Source organism: Schistocerca nitens, chromosome 4 (genome assembly GCF_023898315.1).
Source record: "Schistocerca nitens isolate TAMUIC-IGC-003100 chromosome 4, iqSchNite1.1, whole genome shotgun sequence".
In the NCBI taxonomy this organism is placed as follows: Eukaryota; Metazoa; Arthropoda; class Insecta; order Orthoptera; family Acrididae; genus Schistocerca; species Schistocerca nitens.
This window is the reverse complement of record NC_064617.1, coordinates 944,875,239-944,899,551: the sequence shown is the minus strand read 5'-3', so window position 1 is coordinate 944,899,551 and position 24,313 is coordinate 944,875,239. Positions and strand designations below refer to the sequence as shown.

The 24,313-nt window shown below is 43.7% G+C and overlaps 2 protein-coding genes across 3 annotated transcripts in view; both read right to left on the bottom strand.

Moving 5' to 3' along the window:
* LOC126253595 (cuticle protein 16.5-like) overlaps nucleotides 1-11,386 on the bottom strand; it is a 57,011-nt gene extending 45,625 nt beyond the window's left edge. The window contains exon 1 of the mRNA XM_049955032.1: nucleotides 11,323-11,386. Within this exon, the coding sequence (XP_049810989.1) occupies nucleotides 11,323-11,334 (12 nt within the window). The 5' untranslated portion in view covers nucleotides 11,335-11,386. The remainder of the gene's footprint in view (nucleotides 1-11,322) is intronic.
* LOC126253596 (cuticle protein 16.5-like) overlaps nucleotides 10,290-24,313 on the bottom strand; it is a 55,290-nt gene continuing 41,266 nt past the window's right edge. The window contains exon 3 of one of the 2 annotated variants that reach the window (XM_049955042.1): nucleotides 10,290-10,611. In XM_049955042.1, the coding sequence (XP_049810999.1) occupies nucleotides 10,375-10,611 (237 nt within the window). In that variant the 3' untranslated portion in view covers nucleotides 10,290-10,374. Of the gene's footprint in view, nucleotides 10,654-24,313 lie in introns of both variants that reach the window. The other variant, XM_049955041.1, reaches the window with a different exon arrangement.

Genomic DNA, 24,313 nt, shown 5'->3' with positions numbered 1-24,313 from the left:
CTTCTGTGGCACCACTGGTTATCCTGTTCCACGGAAATGTCTTATGAAGTAACTTTGATATACTCAGGTGCGCGGCTGCGCACCGTCTTTGGTATACAACGTGCCCTTTGTGGCACGCAGTGAGGCTATTCAATAGGAGCTAGCACATTTGGGATGTGTTCTGCAAATTAAACAGGAAAACATTGCCCAACAACAGGCAGTTTACTCAATATACCAGTTGTACTGATCGGTTAGAAGAGATATGTCCTCTCATACTAGCTCGTAACCGTTCCAAGGTTACACTCCACACGAAGATCAGCCTCTAACCCATGTGGTGTCCGGAACTTCACTTACACGTCCAAAGCCTGGTTATAGATCCAGTCAGACAAGTACTTAGGTCCCACGGAAATGGACGAACTCAATAGTTGAAGACAGTGTCCTATTCACCCTAATTGAATGATGGCTGACGCCCTCCCCCCCCCCCCTCCCTCACCCAACCTCCCAACTGTAACATCGGAAGCAATTGAACTCAGCCACCGACACTTGGCCTCGAACACCAGCCTCCCTCGCTTTCCCCCCCCCCCCCCCCCCCGCCCCCAATAGCTCGTCGGCCTCGCCACGTTTTCCCCAGATGCCAGTAGCCTTCGGTAGAATAGACACAGCCAGAAATCTTTTGAATTAACGCCCAGAGCACGCGGTACAGCGATAACCGAGTGTCCAAACGAGACAACGGCACACGCTACCTTCCACAAGTGTGCATATCGAACGGGTAGAAGGGTGTTGCTTAGCTGCTCGTACAGTGAATTTCAACTATTTTTGCCCTTTGAATACTTTCCAGTCTTGGGAACAAATGTGTCGTGTCCTAACATATTTTGCATTTTTCCTCTGAATAGTGTCTTATTCTACAAATTTCTGGCTTAGCTCATGACTTATAACGGAACTATTGATTGCAAGAAAGCGAACAGTAAGAATAATATGTGTTCACCTGTAGTCATCTTGTAGACACCTTTTGAAAGAAGCATTTAACTGCATCTTTATATTCTGTATATGATATGTGTCATAAATGATGAACCACGATTTGAGAAGAATATTGATGTCCATACCTACAACACTAACAGTAATAATTACATATAATTAAAGCTGTAAGTGCCTCTGAAGAGAGTTCAATATGCATCAACAAAGGTTTTTCATCATTCACCCTATAACATAAAATGTGTGTTGAGAAGAGAAGCAAGTTTTAAATCTAACGTAAAACCATTTCTTCTGGACACCTTATACTGTTACACAGACGAATTTTTATTTAAAAACCAATAGACTGGAAACAAACAAGCTTTTTGGTTTAGTTACTTCAGTAGAACTGAAAAATATGTGCAATAATATTAAAACTAATCATGTATACACATCCTGGTCACTCGAAACGATTTCGATATTAAAAAATCGTTCAAATAATCAATGGTATATGGTAATAACCTACCTACTGTAGCTTCCGAAATGAATTTCTGATACCTAAGCATCCTCATCAGATGGTCTGGAACGCCCGTTGGACACCAGGAGGATGTGGACTCAGCTGTCTGACAATGCAAATACGTTCACATACACTATGTGTGTTCGGACACCTGGCTAGAAGTTACTTACAAGTTCGTGGCGCCCTCCATCAGGAATGCTGGAATTTAATATGGTGTTGGCCCACACTTGCCCTCGATGACAGCTTCCACTCTCTCAGGCATACGTTCAGTCAGGTGCTGGAAGGTTTCTTGGGGAATGGCAGCCCATTCTTCACGGAGTCATGAACTGAGGAGAGGTATCGGTGTCGGTCGGTGAGGCCTGGCACGAAGTCGGCGTTCCCAAACATCCGAATGGTGTTCTACAGGATGCTGGCAGGGCTCCGTGCAGGCCAGCACATTATAGGGATGTTATTGTCGTGTAACTGCTCCACCACAGGCCGTGCATTATCAACAGGTGCTCGATGGTGTTGAAAGATGCAATCGCCGTCTCCGATTTGCTCTTCAACAGTGGGAAGCAAGAAGGTGCTTGTTGTTGTTGTGGTCTTCAATCCAAAGACTGGTTTGATGCAGCTCTCCATGCTCCTCTATCCTGTGCAAGTTTCTTCATCTCCCAGTACGTACTGCAGCCTACATCCTTCTGAATCTGCTTAGTGTATTCATCTATTGGTCTACGATTTTAATGCGTCAATGTAGGCCTGTGCTGTGATATTGCCACGCAAAACAACAAGGGGTGCAAGCCCCCGCCACGAAAAACACGACCACATCATAACGCCACCGCCTCCGAATCTTACTGTTGGCACTACACACGCAGGCAGATGACGTTCACCGGGCATTCGCCATACCCACACCTTGCCATAGGATCGTCGCACTGTGTACCATGATTCGTCACTCCACACAACGTTTTTCCACTGTTCAATCGTCCAATGTTTACGCTCCTTACACCAAGCGAGGAATCGTTTGGCATTTATCGGTGTGATGTGTGGCTTATGAGCAGCCACACGACCATGAAATCCAAGTTTTCTCACCTCCCGCCTGTCATAGTTCTTGCGGTGGATCCTGATACAGTTCGGAATTCGTCTGTGATGATCTGGATAGATGTCTGCCTATTACGATCCTCTTCAACTGCCGGTGATCTCTGTCAGACAACAGACGAGGTCGGCCTCTACGCTTTTGTGCTGTACGTGTTCCTTCACGTTCCCACTTCACTATCACAACAGAAACAGTGGACCAATGTATGTTTAGGAGTTTGGAAATCTCGCTTACAGACGTCTGACACACGTGACACCCAATCACCAGACCTCGTTCGAAGTCTGTGAGTTCCACAGAGCGCCCCATTCTACTCTCTAATGACTACTGAGGTCACTGATATGGATTACCTGGCAGTAGGTGGCAGCACAATGCACCTAATATGAGAAACGTTTATTTTTGGGAGTGTCAGGATACTTTTGGTCACATAGTGTAAAACATTTATTTTATCTTTTAGCAGTTCATTTGAGTAGCCTATCATCTGATAGTTAACATCGACACCTCTTCGTCCACTGTTCCCTTAATCGTTTCGCTGATGAATTCGGTATGAAATATAACTAAATAATAAGCAACCAATTATATAAAAGTAATTTAGTTTCTCATACTTCTTTTATGCAACTGGTTGCTTATTATTTCGTTAATACAACAGAAGCTGATGTATAAGATACATAGTAGTATGAATTGTTGACCTAGTATGTAAAAAGGTATTTGAAGCGTAAACGTTTTGCAAAAGTTCCCCATTAAATTGGGCTCAGTTTTCACACAGAGTAAAAGTCTGGAAAATGTGGGCATTAGCACATTTTGCAGCTGATGTAATACGATTCAAGATGAATAGATCCAACCGGGAACGTAACTCAGTGTTCGACATCATCTGACCTCAATCTGTTGGCGTTTTCTGTCTGGGGTCACCTCAAAAGTGCAGCGTACGGCTCTTCCGTTGATATGGTTGCAGAAATTGAGCAGCACATTATACAGACATGTCAAGATCTATGAGATGGTGTGCCGTAACTCATAGGATATACGAGTTCAGTACAATGTGAACATGATGCGTGAAACACCTCCTTTTACAGGCATGAGTCTACAATAAACTGTGACATGTAACCTGCTGAAGTAGTATTGTATTTCTATTTAACGTAGGCCATAGATAAAATTTGAGCCCGGTCATTCGGTGACTTAGTGAAAGCGTCTCAAACAACCAGGAAAATATGTCATACTGAAATCAGCGGTGACTCTTCACCGCATAATTGAAATAATATTGCGAAAGAATTTTTTTTCTGACGAATGTCTACTGTAACGTTCTTACTTCTGTTGTAGAAGAACCCATGGTTTCTTCGTTGCTTGGATATTTTTGGTCTCAGATGATGATGATGATGATGATGATGATGATGATGATGATGATGACTATGATGATGTTTGGCTTCTGTGGCTCTTAACTACGTGGTCATCAGCGCCCGTACAAAGTCCCAATTTTTTTTTACATAGTCCAATTTTTTACGCAATCCAATCGAGCCACTGTCACGAATGATGATGATGACGATGATGATGATGATGATGATGATGATGATGATGAAGTGATGAGGACAACACAAACATCCAGTCCCCCGGCAGAGAAAATCCCCAACCCGGCCGGGAATCGAACCCGGGATTCGGTCTCAGAGACTGGCCAGTGATTCTAAAAGAAATAGCAGTTCCTCCGTCTGAAAGTGAAAGACTGATTTTTGTAAAGTTCTCTGGCCTATAGCCAAGCCGTTTCCCCGAAATGTACTTCTTCTAACCTTCGTCTGAGGCTGTTTTGGGTACTGGTAGTAATTGGAAAATAACTGCAACGAACATTTCGAAAGAGTTAGTGGTTAAAGATAATGATAATGATTAACCAAGTTGAGAGAAGAAATCAATGATAGGCTCCGTAACAGACTAAGCAAAAACAGCCTAACGTCCGAAAACATCGAGTCATCCTTTCTTCTAGGGACACTAGTCTAGCAAGGTACATAGGTGTGCTTCTGTGAAGGTCGGAAGGTAGGAAAGATGTTCTGGCAGATGTAAGGCAGTGAGGGCGATACACTTTCTTACTATGGACAACAACTTTTAAATAATAAATTCCCAGCTTAATCAGTATTAAAGTGCCCACCAATGTTAATGACCTCTCTGAATTAAACTGAATGCGTTTTAACTGTGCTACCCTGGGATTTCCTGGTTTGACGAAAGTGCCGCACAACTTCTCTGCCGAGCCGGTGGAAATCACTTCGTGTCAGTAAGTCAGTCGTGATATTCTGCAACGAATATATAGTCATGAAATTGTATGAAAACAGTTGTAATGTGTTTATTATACGGGATGAACTTGTATTAAAACATTTACTACTTGTTTCTTAAGCGGGATGCCGACAAGCCGAAACACATGTGTGTGCAAGAAATTAATGTTTTGTGGAGGCAAGATAAGCTGAAGTTCACTGACGTGAATTCTCTTACCGATCATACAAACCAAGAGACTGAAAAGCTACATAATCATTAACGTTGTTTTTCATCTGCAACATAAGTAAAGCTTCAATATCATTTGATATAGATATATAATATAACAATGAAATGTCGATTTTTAGGGTTCCGTCAAAACGATTAATAATTTTTTTTTAATTTTCGTTCCATTGTGGTAGGGTGCCATAGCAACCAGTTTCGAATTATTTCAGAATAAAAACAGTGTTCGTTGGAAATATTGTACTATGTCAACACAGTAACATTGGTGTGCACGCCAAACGGACATTGTGCTGTGTACGGCTCATACCGCGAATTCTGTAAATGCGGTCCTACTTTTTACAGCTATCGCGGAGTCATTTGGGGCGCTCAAGGTCCACCATGCGTTTGTATTTTTTTTTATTGCGAATGGATTAAATATCCAGTTACTTTTATGTCCATATTCCGTTTTATATGACTCCATGATGGCTGGGTTACATACCTAGCTACGTTTAGGCAACATGATGATGCTCCAAAAGGATGAAACGCGTCATTGATATTAAATAATTGCGCAATCATAACTGTTTTTATTCTGAAATGATACTACTTTGGTGGAGGGTCTTTACCCCTTGTAGCTGTTCGTCCGGGTACTACATAAAGTTAGCATATTTAAAGTAAAGTATTTTGTGTCACGTGTTAAAAACGCCGTTTAGTGCAATTTATAAATAAGACATGGTTTTATTAAAGTTGAAGTGTTCTCATCAGTGTTTAAAACAAATAAACACAATTCATTTTTACTTTTGAAACTTCCTGGCTGATTAGGTAAAACTGTGTGCCGGACCGGGACTCGAACTCGGGATCTTTGCCTTTCGCGGGCAAGTGCTGTAGTGTTGGTAGAACACTTGCCCGCGAAAGGCAAAGGTCCCGAGTTCGAATCTCGGTCCGGCACACAGTTTTAATCTTCCAGGAAGTTTCATACAACCGCACACCGCTGCAGAGTGAAATTCTCATTCTGCATTTTTACTTTCACCCCGACTATGGGGACGGGAAGGGGATGAGGGGGGACTGTCTCACATCTTACCAAATCTCAACAATGTGGGAGGGGGTCCACATCTTAAAAAAGAAATAAACACTCACCTAACTAATGGACGTCCCACAAGACTATTGTCTACGAGAGGCAAGAATCTAAGTTCGAGTACCGGTCCAGCTGCCTGGAATCTCACTGACTGGAACAGAATTTTCTTCAGTGATCCGCTTCAGACTGAGCCGCCATCACCAGCGGTGGAATACCAACCAGACTGTCGCCAGCCTTACGTCGTAACAGGACACGTTTGCTTGTTATCTGCGCCATTATTACGGAGCAACGGTACGTCGATTATATTCTACGCCACAGTTTTTGCTCTTCAAGCAGGCCATCCTGGGATTACATTACAGCAAGATAATTCCCGCCCGCACAAGGCTAGAATATGTGCTTGCTAAATCCCCATCAAGGTCATTATGAGCAGGGCCCTCCAATCAGCGCGGGATTTCGGCGATCTGACGTGGCAACAGAACAGAATTTGGCACGATATCCCTCAGGAGGAGATCCAAAAACTCCCTCGATCAATTCCAAGCCGAATAAGTGCTTGCTTAAGGGTCAGAGATGGAGCAATGCATTACTGAGTTGTTCGACGTGTGAAGGCCCTTCTCTTGAATAAATCATCTAATTTTTGTGAAATTGTAATAATATGTTTATCTCTACATGCACATCGCATCCACCTATCTTCATTGGGAATAGTGACAACATTAAGTGAAAAATAGCAAGGCAGGAATCCAAAGCTGGTGGAAAATTTACTACGATATAGAAGCAGATTATGAATATTTAGTCTGTAAAAGTTTATGACCAAAAATACAGGATGTTTCAGAAACACAATGGTATGCAAAACTTAAGGAGGAAAGTAACGTTAGCATGACGAGTCAGTACTCGGTGAAACTCGGACCATAACTGGAAAGAACTGCTATAGTGTAGTAAAGAAAACAGCTTAAATACATAAATAAATGAGAAGAACGAATTTGAATTATCCTAAGACAATAACTACAGTGAAGTCTTCGAGTATTATAGTGGTCCCCTGGACATTACAACAGGCGGGATATGGTCTTGACTAGGGTGTGTCATCACCAGCGACACCACCGACACAAACGCATGCACTCCAACGTGCTTCCATGCTGGCCACGGGGTTGGTAAACAGTTCTTGTGGTGTTTCTCTACCAGAGCGGTTAAAAACTGCTGGATGGTAGTTGGAGCATGTGGATGTGCTGCAGTACATCTCCCCAATGCATTCCGCACGTGATGATGATGTTTGGTTTGTGCGGCGCTCAACTGCATGGTCATCAGCGCAGTTTTTACACAATCGAATTTTTACACAATCTAATCTGGCCACTGTCACGAAGGATGATGATGAAGTAATGAGGACAACACAAACACCCAGGGCAGAGAAAATCCCCAACCTGGCTGGGAATCGAACCCAGGACCCCATGATCCAGAGTCAGTAACACTAGCCCCTAGACTACTAGCTCCGGACCATGCCACACGTGCTCCATGAGATCTACGAGGTGTGACAATAAAGTAATGAGACTGACGTGAAAAAAAATGTTGCTTGCCGCTTTAGTCAAGTTCAGTGTTCTCTCCTTCAAAGTAGTTCCCTTCTGACTGCTCACAGTTTTTCCATCACTTCTGCCATTCATGGTAACATTTCTGGAACTCTGCCTTTGTAATATCCTCCAAGACCCTCGTCACAGCTTTTTGGACATCTTCTGTAGTTTGAAAATGGTGTCCCTTGACCGCCGTTTTGACTCTTGGAAATAGAAGAAAGTCTCACGGAGCGATATCTGATGAATAAGATGGCTGTGGCAGTATGAAAATTTGTTTTGAGGTTAAAAATTGCTGTACTGACAGAGCAGTATGGGATGATGCATTATTGTGATACAGAATCCAATTATCAGCAATGTTGGCACGTGCACGAAGAACTCTTTTACAAAGTCTTTCTAAAATTTCTTTCTTAGTAATATTGGTCAACTGTCCGCCCAGGAGGCACCCACTCTTTATGAACAATTCCCTTGGAATAAAAGGAGCACACAAGCATTCATTTCACTTTTGACTTCGACATGCGCGCTTTTTTAGATCCCTTTGAGCACCATTGCGAGCTCTTGACATAACCTCCTCTCCAAAAGCCTTCTGAAGCCTATCGTAAGTTGTCGTCTCGTTTTTATCCAATTTAACGCGAAAAGAAATGGCATACCATTGCGCTATATTATGCGGTTCCATTTCCTTGACGAGAGACACAAACATGTGTTAACTTTTTATAGCACAACTCACGACTGATCAGTTGCATCGATGTGCCGCTTGGACTAGATGCAGCTTATAGACCAAGGTCAATGATATTGGGCCTACGGAAGCCAGCAGGGTTGCCACATCTTGCAAATAAAATCAATCTCATTATTTTATTGTTGCACCTCGTCCTTTCTCCAAATGCGCTCCAGTTCCATGAGCTCCTGTAGCTGCACTTTTCGATGTTGTGGCCCATTATCATGCTCAAAAATTCAGTCAAGGCCGAATGCACCCCTAAAAAAACACGGTTGGCCTAGCAATATAGTGTCACAATAACGTTTGCAAGTTCGTCATTCAGTTCTACAATGCCTTTTGCAGCTGTAGTTCTCTTGTCGTCGCAATCCTCTTCAATGTCTGTCCGCCACGATCACTCAACACACACATTTATCTGCGTAGTGGCTTAGCGGATGACGTTTCTCTCTCTCGCTGCATTCGTTAAAAATGTTCGATACAGTGCCTCTGCAATCACCAAACACTATGGCTACCTTGATTATGCAAGCACCTGCCCGTGAACCAACAATTTGCCCACATTCGAATTCACTTAGTTCCGACATAAAGCACTCACAGCTACACAGATCACTTTTCTGACCGCATCTGACATTTGCAACGTCCTGAGCAGTTTGCACAGGTGCTGTTCCTGGTCAAATACATCATCGCGTCCTGCTGGCTGTGCAATTATGTTCAAGCATGAATTTATCGCGACGTTTCAATACTTTGACCAACCCCTGTAGCTTTGTCGCATTGAGAATACCACAGAATAAATGTTGATAAATGTGTGACGGAATATAAGTAAAATTAAAGCGTCACACAAAACACGAGGCAGTTATCTACCAACCTTGGTGGGGATGTAACTGTTTGTTGCAGTTTATGAAAATATCTGAAACGAAAAAAAAGTGCCGCATTTACTTATTAATCGTTTCACTTGTCTGTTGCTACCGCTCGATATTCTTCAATTCATTATTCTCCAACCTGGTCAGCTTTCTTTCTTCTAACCTAACACTACACTCACCATATTACTGGAAGAAGATGAATTCAACGCTCATGAACTCACATTCTGTCTGGAATTGATTCATCGTAGGAAATTATTCATTCACTTTGTTAAATCTAGACAGCATCCTGCAAACTGCATACAAAACACAGTTTTATTTGGTGTAGGTAAAGCGCTGACCAAACTACGAATGAGGTTAAAAGCGCCGAATAGAAGAAGAGACATTGTGCAATAGATGACAGCACATAACTAGTCCCTACAGAAGTACAGTTATCTGTCTCTTCTACAGAACAGGATTACCTACCCAAATTTGTGGTTAGAAATTGTGAATGTTTATTAGTCGTATGAATTGCTTTATCTCACTCTAAGCAAAGTCTGAACACAATATTCCTGATATCAATACCATGTCGTAACTTTTCTGCAAATGGTATCTGTTCTTTCATGTATATATAGCTAAGGCTCACTGACCATCTTCTTCTGTGCGGATGCACGCTGCCCGAATTCTTACGAGAATCGGCAAAAAGCCGTGAATGATGAGTATAATGACCAGAGGCACTATGAATATAGCGTGGGACAATAAGTTGGGATTGTGGGTCTCACGGGAGGCGTGCCAGAGATAAGTCCCTGCAGTCGCACTATCCTCTGTGTCCTCGGTGGCTCAGATGGATAGAGTGTATGCCATGAAAGCAGGAGATCCCGAGTTCGAGTCCCGGTCGGTGCACACATTGTTAACTGTCCGCGCTGACTTATTTCAACGCCTGTATGCAGCTAGGGGCATTCATTTCATTGCAATTTCAAATATAATATTGCTACAACTGGATTATTTTCTTTTGCTCTGACTGCATAAAATCATCAGGCCTCTAGTTTCACCCGTATTCTACATACACTACCTCTGAAGAGGTCTCAGAGCTCGGTTATTCTAAATATGAAGTGCTGGAGGATCACATAGGAACAGGAATGAAGAGAAAAAACAGTTAAGTATTTGATGACTTTATCATTTTTATTAATTTTTATACAAGACAGATAAAGAAGATTTCATAGATGGAAGCTTGTTCAGAGACATTTCAGCCCAGGAGAGCAGCCTTAGCGTGGAGGTGGGCGGCGGCGGCGAGGGCGCCAGGGGCGGCGTATGCCAGGGGAGCGGGTGCGGCGTAAGCCGCAGCGGGGGCGGCGTAGGCGTGGGCGGCGTAGGCGGGGGCGGCGTAAGCGTGGGCGGCGTAGGCGTGGGCGGCGTGGGCGGCCAGGGCGGCGGCGCCGTTGACGACGGCGTCACGGGCCTGCGTCTGGGCGACGGCGGTCAGGTGGGCGGCCTTCGTGACGGCGACGTCAGGGGTGTCAGCCAGGTAGCCGTCGGAGCGCACTGCGACGGGGGCGGGGCCGTAGGCGGCGTAGCCGGCGTGCACGGGGGCGGCCACCACCGCGGGGGTGGCGTAGGCCGCGGGGGCGACGACTGCGGCGGGGGCGGCGCCCAGGTAGCCGGGCTTAGCCACGGCGACGGCCAGTATGGCGCTAAGGACGATCTGAAATTCGTAAAAATTTCGTCAGAAAGTGCTACGTCTTTTCATTTCGTTTTATAGAAAACTTACTTGACGAAAACTTGACAAGTGATTGAATAATAGTGTCTGACATTACCAATGAAAGACGGGAAGTTTTTGTACAGATTTGCGATCATGATGCATTATACAAAAGTTGTCTGTCTAGATCCCATTTTATTTCTTCAAATGGCTAACGCGTTTCGGCAGTCTGCCATCAGCAGTAAATACATCGATTACGTCAAACAGTACATTATCGTAAGCTCATATTGGTGTTTGTTCGGAACGATCATGTACTATTCGGCGTGATAAGCCCATTCTGGTGTTAACTCGGTACGTTTCTGTACCATTTGAGGTAAAACGATGCACTGGTTCATCTGTTGATGACCGTTTGCCTATACGTGTTATCTATTCGAAAAAATGAAGTGCGATTTAGAAAGATAATTTTTATGAATTTGACATTACTGTGGCTGTACTTACCAGGGTGTTCATGGCTGGGAGGGTTGCTGCTGCTGCTACTGCTGCTGCCGAAATGTGCCTCTGCCTTGGACCGCGAGGGTTTATATACACAGGCTGTCCAGCATGCGTCATCTGCATCCGACGTGAAAGTCATGTTCCCCGCGGCATGACCTTGCGTGAGGTCCTGTGTTGGGCGTTGTCTCTTGACCACCGGGCCTAGTTCCGTGTGGTGCGCTGAGCTGCCGATACGTCAAAAAAATATGAACATCTTGCTGTAGTGCTTGCGATGTTTATTTGCGAAACTGAAGTCACAAAAGTCTCCAGCTGTGTACACAAATACTTTTTAATTGAACCCTTGTTGATGTCTCAAGGATTAAACTTGATCTTCTTTATGTTGGGCTTTCCTCTTCCCCGCTATGCAAAGACACACTGCGTACGTATCCTTCGCTACACGCTATTACCACAGTAATACATTTATAGATACCATCAAAAAGGCTCTGCCATGGATTCATTCATTACATAAATGATTAGCGTACAGGGTACATACACTCCTGGAAATGGAAAAAAGAACATATTGACACCGGTGTGTCAGACACACCATACTTGCTCCGGACACTGCGAGAGGGCTGTACAAGCAACGATCACACGCACGGCACAGCGGACACACCAGGAACCGCGGTGTTGGCCGTCGAATGGCGCTAGCTGCGCAGCATTTGTGCACCGCCGCCGTCAGTGTCAGCCAGTTTGCCGTGGCATACGGAGCTCCATCGCAGTCTTTAACACTGGTAGCATGCCGCGACAGCGTGGACGTGAACCGTATGTGCAGTTGACGGACTTTGAGCGAGGGCGTATAGTGGGAATGCGGGAGGCCGGGTGGACGTACCGCCGAATTGCTCAACACGTGGGGCGTGAGGTCTCCACAGTACATCGATGTTGTCGCCAGTGGTCGGCGGAAGGTGCACGTGCCCGTCGACCTGGGACCGGACCGCAGCGACGCACGCATGCACGCCAAGACCGTAGGATCCTACGCAGTGCCGTAGGGGACCGCACCGCCACTTCCCAGCAAATTAGGGACACTGTTGCTCCTGGGGTATCGGCGAGGAGCATTCGCAACCGCCTCCATGAAGCTGGGCTACGGTCCCGCACACCGTTAGGCCGTCTTCCGCTCACGCCCCAACATCGTGCAGCCCGCCTCCAGTGGTGTCGCGACAGGCGTGAATGGAGGGACGAATGGAGGCGTGTCGTCTTCAGCGATGAGAGTCGCTTCTGCCTTGGTGCCAATGATGGTCGTATGCGTGTTTGGCGCCGTGCAGATGAGCACCACAATCAGGACTGCATACGACCGAGGCACACAGGGCCAACACCCGGCATCATGGTGTGGGGAGCGATCTCCTACACTGGCCGTACACCACTGGTGATCGTCGAGGGGACACTGAATAGTGCACGGTACATCCAAACCGTCATCGAACCCATCGTTCTACCATTCCTAGACCGGCAAGGGAACTTGCTGTTCCAACAGGACAATGCACGTCCGCATGTATCCCGTGCCACCCAACGTGCTCTAGAAGGTGTAAGTCAACTACCCTGGCCAGCAAGATCTCCGGATCTGTCCCCCATTGAGTATGTTTGGGACTGGATGAAGCGTCGTCTCACGCGGTCTGCACGTCCGGCACGAACGCTGGTCCAACTGAGGCGCCAGGTGGAAATGGCATGGCAAGCCGTTCCACAGGACTACATCCAGCATCTCTACGATCGTCTCCATGGGAGAATAGCAGCCTGCATTGCTGCGAAAGGTGGATATACACTGTACTAGTGCCGACATTGTGCATGCTCTGTTGCCTGTGTCTATGTGCCTGTGGTTCTGTCAGTGTGATCATGTGATGTATCTGACCCCAGGAATGTGTCAATAAAGTTTCCCCTTCCTGGGACAATGAATTCACGGTGTTCTTATTTCAATTTCCAGGAGTGTAGTTTCAGAGAGTATACAACTTACTCTGTAATGTGAAGGAGTTGAGGAATAGAGATTATGCAGAGTATACGCTATTGTGTCAGGCATAGGATATAGTGGACTTTTGTGTTTATTAATTGAGCCTGAGCAGTGGTATACATTTCTGTATTAAATCTTTCGATCTTTACGACATTTTTCTGATGCCTGTCCATACAAGTAAACAAAATCAGTTTTTCTTTGTGGGACTTGTGTTTATAATAGGAAATTTTGTGGCGCAGTAGACCTCAGACGCTATTTGAGAAGAGCGAGTCAGTATAAATGTGATTAAGTTCGCTTCGAAGAAATCATGGGCAATATGATCTGACCAACTACATCAATCAGCACGACCTGACTTCATTTCCGTGCCAGTCATTTCACATGTCGGCCCCACTGCGAATGCGCGACTATTCAACGACGTAGTCGGTGTGAGTAATACGTCAGTCTTAGCTACGGCAGCTCCTAGCAGGCTGTACGTGTGTGTGTGTGTGTGTGTGTGTGTGTGCGCGCGCGCGCGCACGTGTATTTCCCCTCCACTGCACCATAGCCTGTGCTCCTTATAGCTGAAAAGACATCTACTCGAGTAAGAACTACCTACTAGACTTTTAACGTTAAAAGCGTAAATTAACGGATAGAAATGATTTGCAATGGCGCTGTTTTTAGATTGTGGTGATTGTGCAGTGAGTCATTCACCGTCGTAACGGCTGGCTGCTATGTTTCTTGGCGTATCACGTATGAATCGACACGATAGTTCGTCAATAAAGTCGCTTCTCGGGTTAACAAATTTTTCCTCTAACGGGCACACTGAAACGTGACGATTTGGAAATCCCCACAACAGTTTCTGAGAATTCATCGGACTCCTGAGGTGTTCGCAGATGGCATTTACATTCTATACGCTTGATCAATTTTACTTTCTACTTATTCCCAGTTACTAACGAAAAAACTTGAACATACAATTAATTGCAGTCTGTAATAATTATCTTCAGGCCTGATTTCAAGAATGCTAACACATCCGAATAAGATACGTGAGCATTGTACAGGCCAAATATAGGAATTAGCCAAATAGCCATGTCATCTTGCGTAAAAAGTAAAGAAGCGAATATAACGAAACATAATAGGAAACATGTCATGATCATAGGACACTAACATTAGGTTACAGACTGTAACAGACTCAGTCTTAACGTAATGTTGTACATGTCTCACTTGCTTCCATTTGCTTTTTACTCAACAGACATAAGCTATTTGAGTTAATTGTGTATTTGCACTGCACCATACTCACATACGTTATTTGTGTGCGTTAGCACTCTTTCCTATATTCAGGTTTGAAGATGGAAGTTATGGACCTGATTTATTTGCCTTTTAACGTTTTGTAATTAGTAGTTAGACAATATTATTTATTCGTACATAGCAGGCCTACTCAGTAACCATGTTACAACTTGTGGAACTATGTCTTTCCTACAAAGCATTCAGCATTCAAAAGCAGTTGTTGTTTGAAAGTATTTTCCTGTTTTTCTTTGAATCCATATTGATTTCATCAGACTTACATCGCAAAGCAAATGAAATGTTTCGTAGGATAGTCTGTGATAAGAGGGAAAATATTTGATGACTGCTAGCTAATCAAACAATATACATTTCACGTGTGCTACAAGGAACAAACTGAGTACAGTGCCAAAGGAACAGGATTTAAAAATGACATCGTTAGAACTGAAAGCTAGTTACACTCTTATCAAAAAATAAAATTTATGCGCTTTAATATTAAAGAGTGTGTATCTTTGGTGTGTCCCTCGATTCGAAAACGGAATCATGAGAAAACTTAGATGTTAAGAGTGTGTGGCGCACAGAGGCTGCGGACGACATTTCTGTATCGCTACTGCAGAGTTGTGTCACACCTCGCCGACAGACCGACTGTCTCTCTCCGTCAGTAATTCTCTCTAGTGTTAGTGGAAAACTTGCTACGAAAGTCGCAATGGTAGCAGCAGGTAACCCACCGATTTAGCAGAACTAAAGTAACAGAATCCGGTGACGGTATAATTACAGCACTGGGTGAGACGATCGGACTCCTCGTAATACAACAGTCTCTGTGATAACGGGTAGTGAAGATATGATATATGTTGTCACATACGAGTATCAAAAACCTATGTACTACAAAGTAGCAAAATTTGGAAACGTAATGAGCAGAGTCTTCACCTAAGTTCCTCAACAGCAGAAGCAAAAATGTTTCGCTATCGGCATTTACCACCTCCTTACACCATAACTAAAAGCAGCAAAAATAGCTGGAGCTAGGTGTACCGTTGATATATTTACTCCACTTGAAGCTGCGGCTGTAAACCCGGAAAGAGTCAGACACAAAAAATAACACAAATGATCTTTTATAAAATAATATGTGGGACGCGCTGCGTAAGCTAAAACGAATGAGAAACGCAGGAAATGAATTCGCAATTGCGCAATTGCGAATACGTACTACCATCAGCTGTAAAAAGGAATGACGACAATGAAAATTTGTGCCAGACCGGGGCTCGAACCCGGATATCCCGCTTATCGCGAGCGGTCACCTTGCCTTCTTTTTTTTTTTTTTTTTTTTTTTTTGTGTCTCGAACTCCGGACCTTTGCCTTTTGAGCGATGGTGTGCTATTCTTAAATTTTTGTGGGGTACCTAACAAAAAGAATTAAACAAAATCATAGCAATCCCTACGGGACACCGCCACTTGTGTCCTTGCCAAACAAAAATGAACTCTTACCTCTTCCGGCGTTGCCATCCTAACTATAAATAACCACCCCCCCCTCGCCGCATATAAAACGTGAAGAAACTAACGTGTGTGCGCCAACCCACAAAAACACGATGAAAGGAAGTGGGGGAACGGTATTTCTAGTAGGGTGCGGAAGTTTTTTCTACTTTTTTATTTTATTTTTTTTTTTTTCGTTATGTGCAGTATGCACATATAGATATCAATGTGCGAACAGTCATGGTGACATTTGGCTATCCGAGCACGACCCACGGCCACACCCAAACTTCCATATGTCGTCAACCATGCATCTACGACCTGTACTCGCACATCCATTAGCTATATTCCTGTACAGGTCAACGTTGTACTTGAAAGTCCCTTGCCCAGTATTGGCAGAGAAATGAGACATTACAGTTTCAGTACGATTCTGATTACGTTGCAAAGTTTCTTTGGACATGCAATCGTATTCAGAATAATACAGGCACTGCAATATCATATGAATGAGAAAGGCAGACAGAAGAGTAGAACGCCTTACTGGTGCAAACCAACCTCAGGGTTAAACGCTAAAGAAGAGGAATAACTTAAAGAAGTGCAGGGAAAGTACGTGAGTCGTGGGTCGTTTACAAACGGCGAGAAAGTAAGATCCAGGCAGCAGAAATGCGGTTTCTTGGCTTTGTGAAAGGCTGCACCAGAGCAGAATGATTAATATACATCGACATTAGGATGTAATTAAACGTTAACGTAAGAAACAAACTGAAGACAAGAGAAGCAAATGAAGTGAACATCTCGACAGAATGAACTGCAAATGACTGCTTTGTAAAGTCCTAAATTATAATGCAGTAGGTCAACGCTTGCTGGGATTGCCAACAGAGACGGGCACAGTAACAGGCTAACGCCTTATACTTGAAGTGCAGGAGAAGATGTATACTAGTACTCCACGGTTTACGGCAGAACTACGACCTCATCCACTGCCTCGCAGTCGCAACGAATGAGATTGAAGGTGCTCGAACATTTTTCGCAAAGGCCTCGATAGTCATAATCGTAATGACACTAGATAGAAGTTTATGAGTACAGCTAGTACGGCAGAAACATTTCGTACGGAATGGATCTATTAGCTACGTGAGTAGTTCCACTGTTTATATGTCCTGTTGCATGAATTGAAAATTTCGTAAGAGTATCTTGGCACTAAGTTAAAAAAAGTGTAAAGTCTGGAAACCTCCCACTTTCCTGGACACCTGTTCGTCACACTCCGTGTGTGTGTGCAGAAGCCTATGCGTGTGTCCATACTCCGGAAGTCAGCTTTCGGTGTGTGGCAATGTGCACCCTTGGTAACATCATCTTTGCCCTGTTTCTTTATTCCATTCGCGGCGTAGGAAGAACCGCTGTAGATAATTCTCCGCTTGAACTGTTTATTTCTCTGGGTATCTCGTCATGGTCATTTCACACATTTACATTGGGGAGTCCCACCCACAGTGGTGGGGCTAGGAGAGAACGAGCACATTTCGTTAGTGAAGGTTGCCTACATCAGGGGCAGGTATGCACTCAGGGGCAACCCGCACTAACAAAATGCGCTCGTTCTCCCCTAGCCCCACTACTACCCACCCGTCTCTTATAGGGTGCCTAAAGAATGCTGCTTTCTCCGATAGCTATACAACAATTCAAGTAAATGAGATTAATGTTTTTTATTACGATAAAGTAGATTGATAATACTTAACTTTGTATTTCCAACGAGTTGTCGGAAGCGATGGGCGTCATGCAAACAATCAGTATCCTTCACTACATACAATGTCCATATAAGCATTGGATGTGGATCACTAATAACTGCTGCACTAGTGTCCGTCTTCTACTGTGCCGGTCTGCTAGTTCCGGTCTTGTACTGTGCCCCAGAGGCTGGCAGGAGCGGCGCTTATATTCTCTTCTTGTATAGGCTGCTCCTGTCGTGGTGCAGTCCTAGTCAGTGAGCTATTGGCTGACGTGATCCCACAGCTTTCTCTGCTCTTGCATTCTTCATTTTCGTGCCGGTGCTTATGGCTACACCGGAACTTCCGTACCACCCTCGCGCTATCTAAGCGATCCCAAGACAGAGCTCACCCATCTTCATTGGATATTCTCTACGTCTTCAATTCAACCAACCTGGCAACGGTTCCAGAAAGGTGGGAAACACTCAATACACGATCTTACAAGTGCTTTTTAAGCGCTTTCTTTTGTTGACGAATTATAGTTTCTTAACCTTGTTCCAGTTAATAGCAGCCAGTTATACTCTTACCTTACCTATATAATGAAACTCTCGTCTCGACCAAAAAAAATTGTTTCTTCCTTAACGCGTTTCGGCATTACTCCATTTCACTTACGCTCAGTAGAAGTAAGCTGGACTCGATACTTCGTATCAACAGTGTTCTGCTCCTTTCCGTAAGTGGACACTTCAACCAAATGCTTCCAAAACAGAGGTTAGTTGCTTCCATCTCAACAACAAAATCGCTGGAAAGGAACTCAACATTCGATTTGAAAACACCGTTCACTGGCATAATAAAACTCCGAAGTACTTGGGCATGACGCTGGACAGAACACTATCTTTTAAAGAGCACCTAACAAAGACTGCCGAAAAATTAAAGACAAGGACCAACATTATTCAAAAGCTCTGTATTACTACCTGGGGAGCAGCGGCCTCCACTCTCCGCACCTCTGCTTTAGCAATTGTATTCTCGGCTGCCGAATACTGTGCTCCGATTTGGCTAAACAGCCCACATGTAAAAAAGGTGGATGTCCAGTTGCATAACACTCTAAGGATGATTTCTGGAGTAATTAAACCCACTCCAATGCAATGGCTCCCAATATTAAGCCGCATCCCGCCGCCACACCTGCGACGTACTGACGCCCTTGTACGTGAATACAAAAACTCATGGGAAATCGAAGCCTGCCAATCCACCAAGACACTGAGGCTGCAAACACTAATAGGCTTCGATCTAGGAACCCGCCAACAAGAAAAGCAAGGAACTGTGTACATGAAGGTTTCAGTATCACAAACGCATGGTCTGAAAAATGAAACACATGGCAAAATCATAACATGCCTTGCATCACACAAAAACCACCTGGTTTTGACCTACCACGCAAAACGTGGTCCACTCTAAAGAGGATTAGAACTCGTCAAGGCAGATGTGGTTACTCCCTGTATAAATGGGGTAAAATACCATCCCCTCAGTGTGACTGCGGAAAAAGTCAGACCATCAGCCACATTGTTGAAGAGTGTTCCAGAAGAGCCTACAATGGGTGCCCCGACGACTTCCTGCTCGCAACTCCAGAGTCGATAGACTATATTAATAGACTTGATGTTTGTTTGTAATCCTTAAACTATGTTATATTAGTAATGGTTGTTTGCAATTATTAACGTTTGTTATTTTAGTGATTTTTCTGTTTCTTTCTTATGTGTCTGTATTGCCATACGATAAATAAAAATAAATAAATGCTCCTTTGACAGTGGCGTAGTACCGAAACGCCTAAGGAAGAAATAAAATAAACATTTTCGGTCAAGATGACAGTTTCATTATAAGTGCAGAACATGACCGCGACGTTTCACAAAGCCTTCATGCAGTGTGTGTTCTTTTCCTGCAATGTACTGTACGTGGTCACTGCACTTTCGGTCGCTCCGTATGGTTGCTGATAGGTACTACACGGTTGTTGCTGTCCCACTAGTTTATCAACAGAAGCGTGACTGAACGTGATTGCTCTCTTCGCCTGTTTGCGCATACTAGGATACGTTTGTTTACGCGTAGCATGTTACAGCTATTTGCGCTGTGGATCAACTGCTGCTCCCTGTATCAACCGCCGATCCTCCGTAGTTTCTTCTGCATTTATTTACAATGCTCTGCTGTGAGAACCTTGCTAAAGACAATACAGTCGCCTGCGAAAAGCCTCATGGAGCCTCCGACTTTCTCCGCAACATCATTTATTTGTAAGCAGCACCGGCCCTGTAACAGGCCCTTGGAGTACTCGCGTATCGATTGAAGCTAGCGATATCTTAAATCGGAACATGCTTTTAAGAGTGCAGAGCCGCTGCATAGCCTGGAAAGGCCGACGGGCGCTATTGTGTCCCGTCCTTGTCTCCCAGCGGTGCTGGAACTCAGCGGTCTGCGGTTGACGCAGGGTCACATGCTGAGAACCGTTCACTAACAGAGGCGTCTGACTTACGTCCCGTAGCAACTGCGCAATGTGTGAGCTGCGGCCCTGAACGGAACTCTGCCTTCGCAAGCCGATACCAGCAGTGGAAAATTTGAAAAATTAAATGATGAAACGCTCCAGTAATCCTCTCCAGCTCAGTTGCGCACCAGCTGCCATACGACGGTCATATTTTCACAGCTGCGAGAGGAATTTTAGAACAATATTAACATAGGATTACTAAGCCCTAGTAAAATTTGCTGCACTTATTGGTATCTCTTTGCTGTTGCTGCCAATCAGTATACAAGAGCGACACATGCTTTTTAGTACCTTCATTGCGAACACAGTTGTTAACAAAGGCTGATTGTGCGACTCCAACAGTTTCCTGACATTGGTGGTGTGCTTCTTTTCTGATAGTCGGCATATTTGTTTTATTGTTGGCAGTTTATCCTAATGTGGCAACTTAGGCGAAATATCAAGCAGTCGCAGTTAGGTGATGGCTTAGTTTCTGTCATCTTGGCTCTAGTCTTGTGATACTGAAATTACAGCAGTATTTACGGTGCTGATGTTGATTTTGACAGTAACCTACTGGGTGATTTGCTTGAAGAAGCTGATAACGACACAGACAATATCGAATTTATTTAAGAAAACAACAGTCTCAAGGGAGAAAAATATGCTCATTTTGTCCTTTGATCACACGAAGAATAACAACGACATTTTGTAATCACTGATAAAGAGTAATTTGTGCATAACACAGAGCTATGTCTTGCTTAGACTGTAATAACAGTGTCTAAAGCAGAGACTCTCTATTAAGTTTGTGTGTAAAATACTCTTGGAGTTAGCGCGTAACATAATTTGTGACTTCTTTTCGAATAACATTCTGAGCTGTAAAATTGTCATTATAGAGCATAAAATAAGACATTTTCTACTTATTTCGTACGTAACATACAACATGAGTTCTAATAATTGTAATTAACTAGTGCATAACCTATAAATTACGACTTCCATTGGGTAAAATTTGGAATGGTATAATTTACGATGGTTTTGTAGCAATGCAACATTTTCTCCTGTTTAGTTCTCCAGGGTGAAAGACCTACAGATAAGGAAAGCAACAGATAACGGTGAAATTGCTGTATAACTAAAGAGGGATGACATACGTGCAGCTGATTATCATACGGGATGCGCTACGTGTGGGGAAATGAAAGAAGAAGACAGGAAAAAGAGTGGAACGGCTGCAATGCAACCTTAGGTTTGAACACTAGGGAGGAAGAAGAGGAAGAAGAACTTGAATTCCCCTTTCTGATACATTTCTCTGGGTTATGAATAACTCAAGATATGCGAAGGCGATGCATTAAATGAGATGACAACAGTTCTCACTGGTGTATAAAAGACCCTGTTCGACTTGAATTCCATTGTTAGACAGACGGCACAGTCAAACGCCGCCTACAGAAGGAGATAGCTGTGACGCTGCACTTCGATACGCAATTGACACATGCAATATTGGCGAGTGAAACATGAAGTGTATTAAGGTGTTTGCGTTTAACAATTAACCGCAAGTCATTGTTAGGTAGAGGAAGTATACCGATAAAATGTAATGTGACGTTAAGAGGCGAGGTTATGACGCCAGGAATTTGATAAGGCGACAGCTGATGGATGAGACGAGCGGAGGACTCAAGATGGCTAGCACGTCCAGCTCAGATGGTAACGTGTGCCGTGACAGCTGGCTGATACAAGCCGATCGTTTCCTTCATGCGGGGCACATTGCTCACGAGATCAATATGTTCATTGGTAACCTATGGATACTATAAACAATATATTGTACTGAAAACGTGTTCTCGATTACTACCGTGGCAGCTCTATCAGACGAGAATAGATTCTAACAAGGGAACCTCCCCATCGCACCCCCCTCAGATTTAGTTATAAGTAGGCACAGGGATAGGCCTTGAAAAACTGAACATAGATCAATCGAGAAAACAGGAGGAAGTTGTGTGGAACTATGAAAATAATAAGCAAAATATACAAACTGAGTAGTCCATGGGCTTTATAAGTAACATCAAGGGTCATATAAGCTCAGGAGCGCCGTGGTTCCGTGGTTAGCGTGAGTAGCTACGTAACAAGAGGTCCTTGGTTCAAGTACTCCCTCGAATGAAAAATTTAATTTTTTATTTTCAGACAATTATTATCTCCTTGACAGCTATACAGGACAGAAGGATCAAACGTTGTACAATTTTAGTGTGGGAGAAGACGTGATTACCATTCCTCCAGGGTGTACACCTCTTGTGCAACCGTTAGATGTGTTTGGTTTTCGGCAAGTGAAACAGTTTATAAAAAGATTCTATGATTTTGCGAAGCTGCACAGGTACACAGAGCAGTATTTTTTACGTGATCGTGTGTGAATTATCAAAGTTCAGGCACTCACACATAATCAACTTCGCTCACAAAAATTCCAGGACATGTTCAGATTTGCTTTTACATATGCAAGATTTGACGGTCTACACACGGAAAAATTTGAAAACGTTAAAAACATATGTTTTGACAGAGCACGGGGAAAACTGTGCGACTGTGGACTGTTGCATTCATTTGTTGCAGTTTATGTGACAAACTCTTATGTTCTCATCACTTTTTTGAGAATGATTATCTCATCCACAAGAAAACCTAACTCGGGCAAGTTAGAAGAATCTTCTTACCCCTTCGCCAAGTGTAGAAGTTAGGTGGGTCGACAACATATTCCTGTCATGTGACGCACATGCAGTCACCAGTGTCGTATAGAATATATCAGACGTGTTTTCCTGTGGAGGAATCGCTTGACCTATGACCTTGCGATCAAATGTTTTCGGTTCCCATTGGGGAGGCACGTCCTTTCGTCTACTAATCGCACGGTTTTGCGGTGCCGTCGCAAAACACAGACACTAAACTTATTACAGTGAACAGAGACGTCAATGAACGAACGGGCAGATCATAACTTTGCGAAAATAAAGAAAGAAAAATTTTTTGTCGAGGGAAGACTTGAACCTAGGTCCTCTCGTTCCGCAGTTGCTGACGCTCACCACGGGACCACAGCACTACTGAGATCATGCCATCCTTGATGTTGGATATCTTGCGCATGGACTACTCTGTTTGTATATTTTGCTAATTTTTTCATAGTTCCACACAACTTCTTCCTGTTTTCTCGACTGATCTGTGTTCAGTTTTTCAAGGCCTATCCATGTGCCAACTTATAACTAAATCTGAGGGGGGTGCGATGGGGAGGTTCCCTTGTAAGTAATGTGTTCGCACCTGCAGTATTCCTACACCGTGTCTTTGCAGTTTGCGGTAGGTGGGTATATCACGTCACACCCACAACGACTAAGGCATCAATGTCATGGAGACACAACTACAGTCACTGTCTTTATTGCGACACTACCACCCAAGACAAGATAATGTAATACTTGTTAGAATTTTTTTATCAAACATGGTGAAGAAGGTGAAGTATTAGGTGGAAAATACAGATTTCAGTAATTACAGCTACGTTATTAAGGTTATAACACACATATGCATTGTCTCCTTCAAACACTGGAAGCAAAAAGAATGAATGCTGGATTTCCGACAGTTCCAAAGCGTACCAATTCTCCTAAGTTTCATGACAAGGAATTTTTTGTTTCTTTGCAAGAAAACAGGACTGAGACAAAGAAATATTCTTTGAATTACTGGAACTTCTTAGTGGTAAATTAGTATCATAAAACACTTTTTTTACTGGTTCAAAGCCAAAATCAGTATTTTTGTAACCAACACACTGAATTCTTTGAACGTTCTGTTCACAAATACTTTAACGTGTTTGTAAACAAATATTACCGTTCTTTTTACGAAGCCGATCAGTTCAGTATCAAGTGAGTAGTCTCCCTCATCGTGTTCACTGGAAAAAATTGTCTTCTTTACACATCTCCACAGCCGAGAGTAAGCTGCAAGAAATTTTCATACTCAGTGTATGTCGTGTAAATGCACCATAGTCATGCGTGATTTCTCGAACCTGACCACAGAGTCTCATTGCGTGAGGGACCGGCAGTGGTTCAGTGGACGATGACGGTAAGTGTGGAGGTGGCCTTCATGATAATTGAAAATAGGCGGTTTTCAACAGTTATCGCTCTTCATTTTATTTTATTTACGTAATCATCTG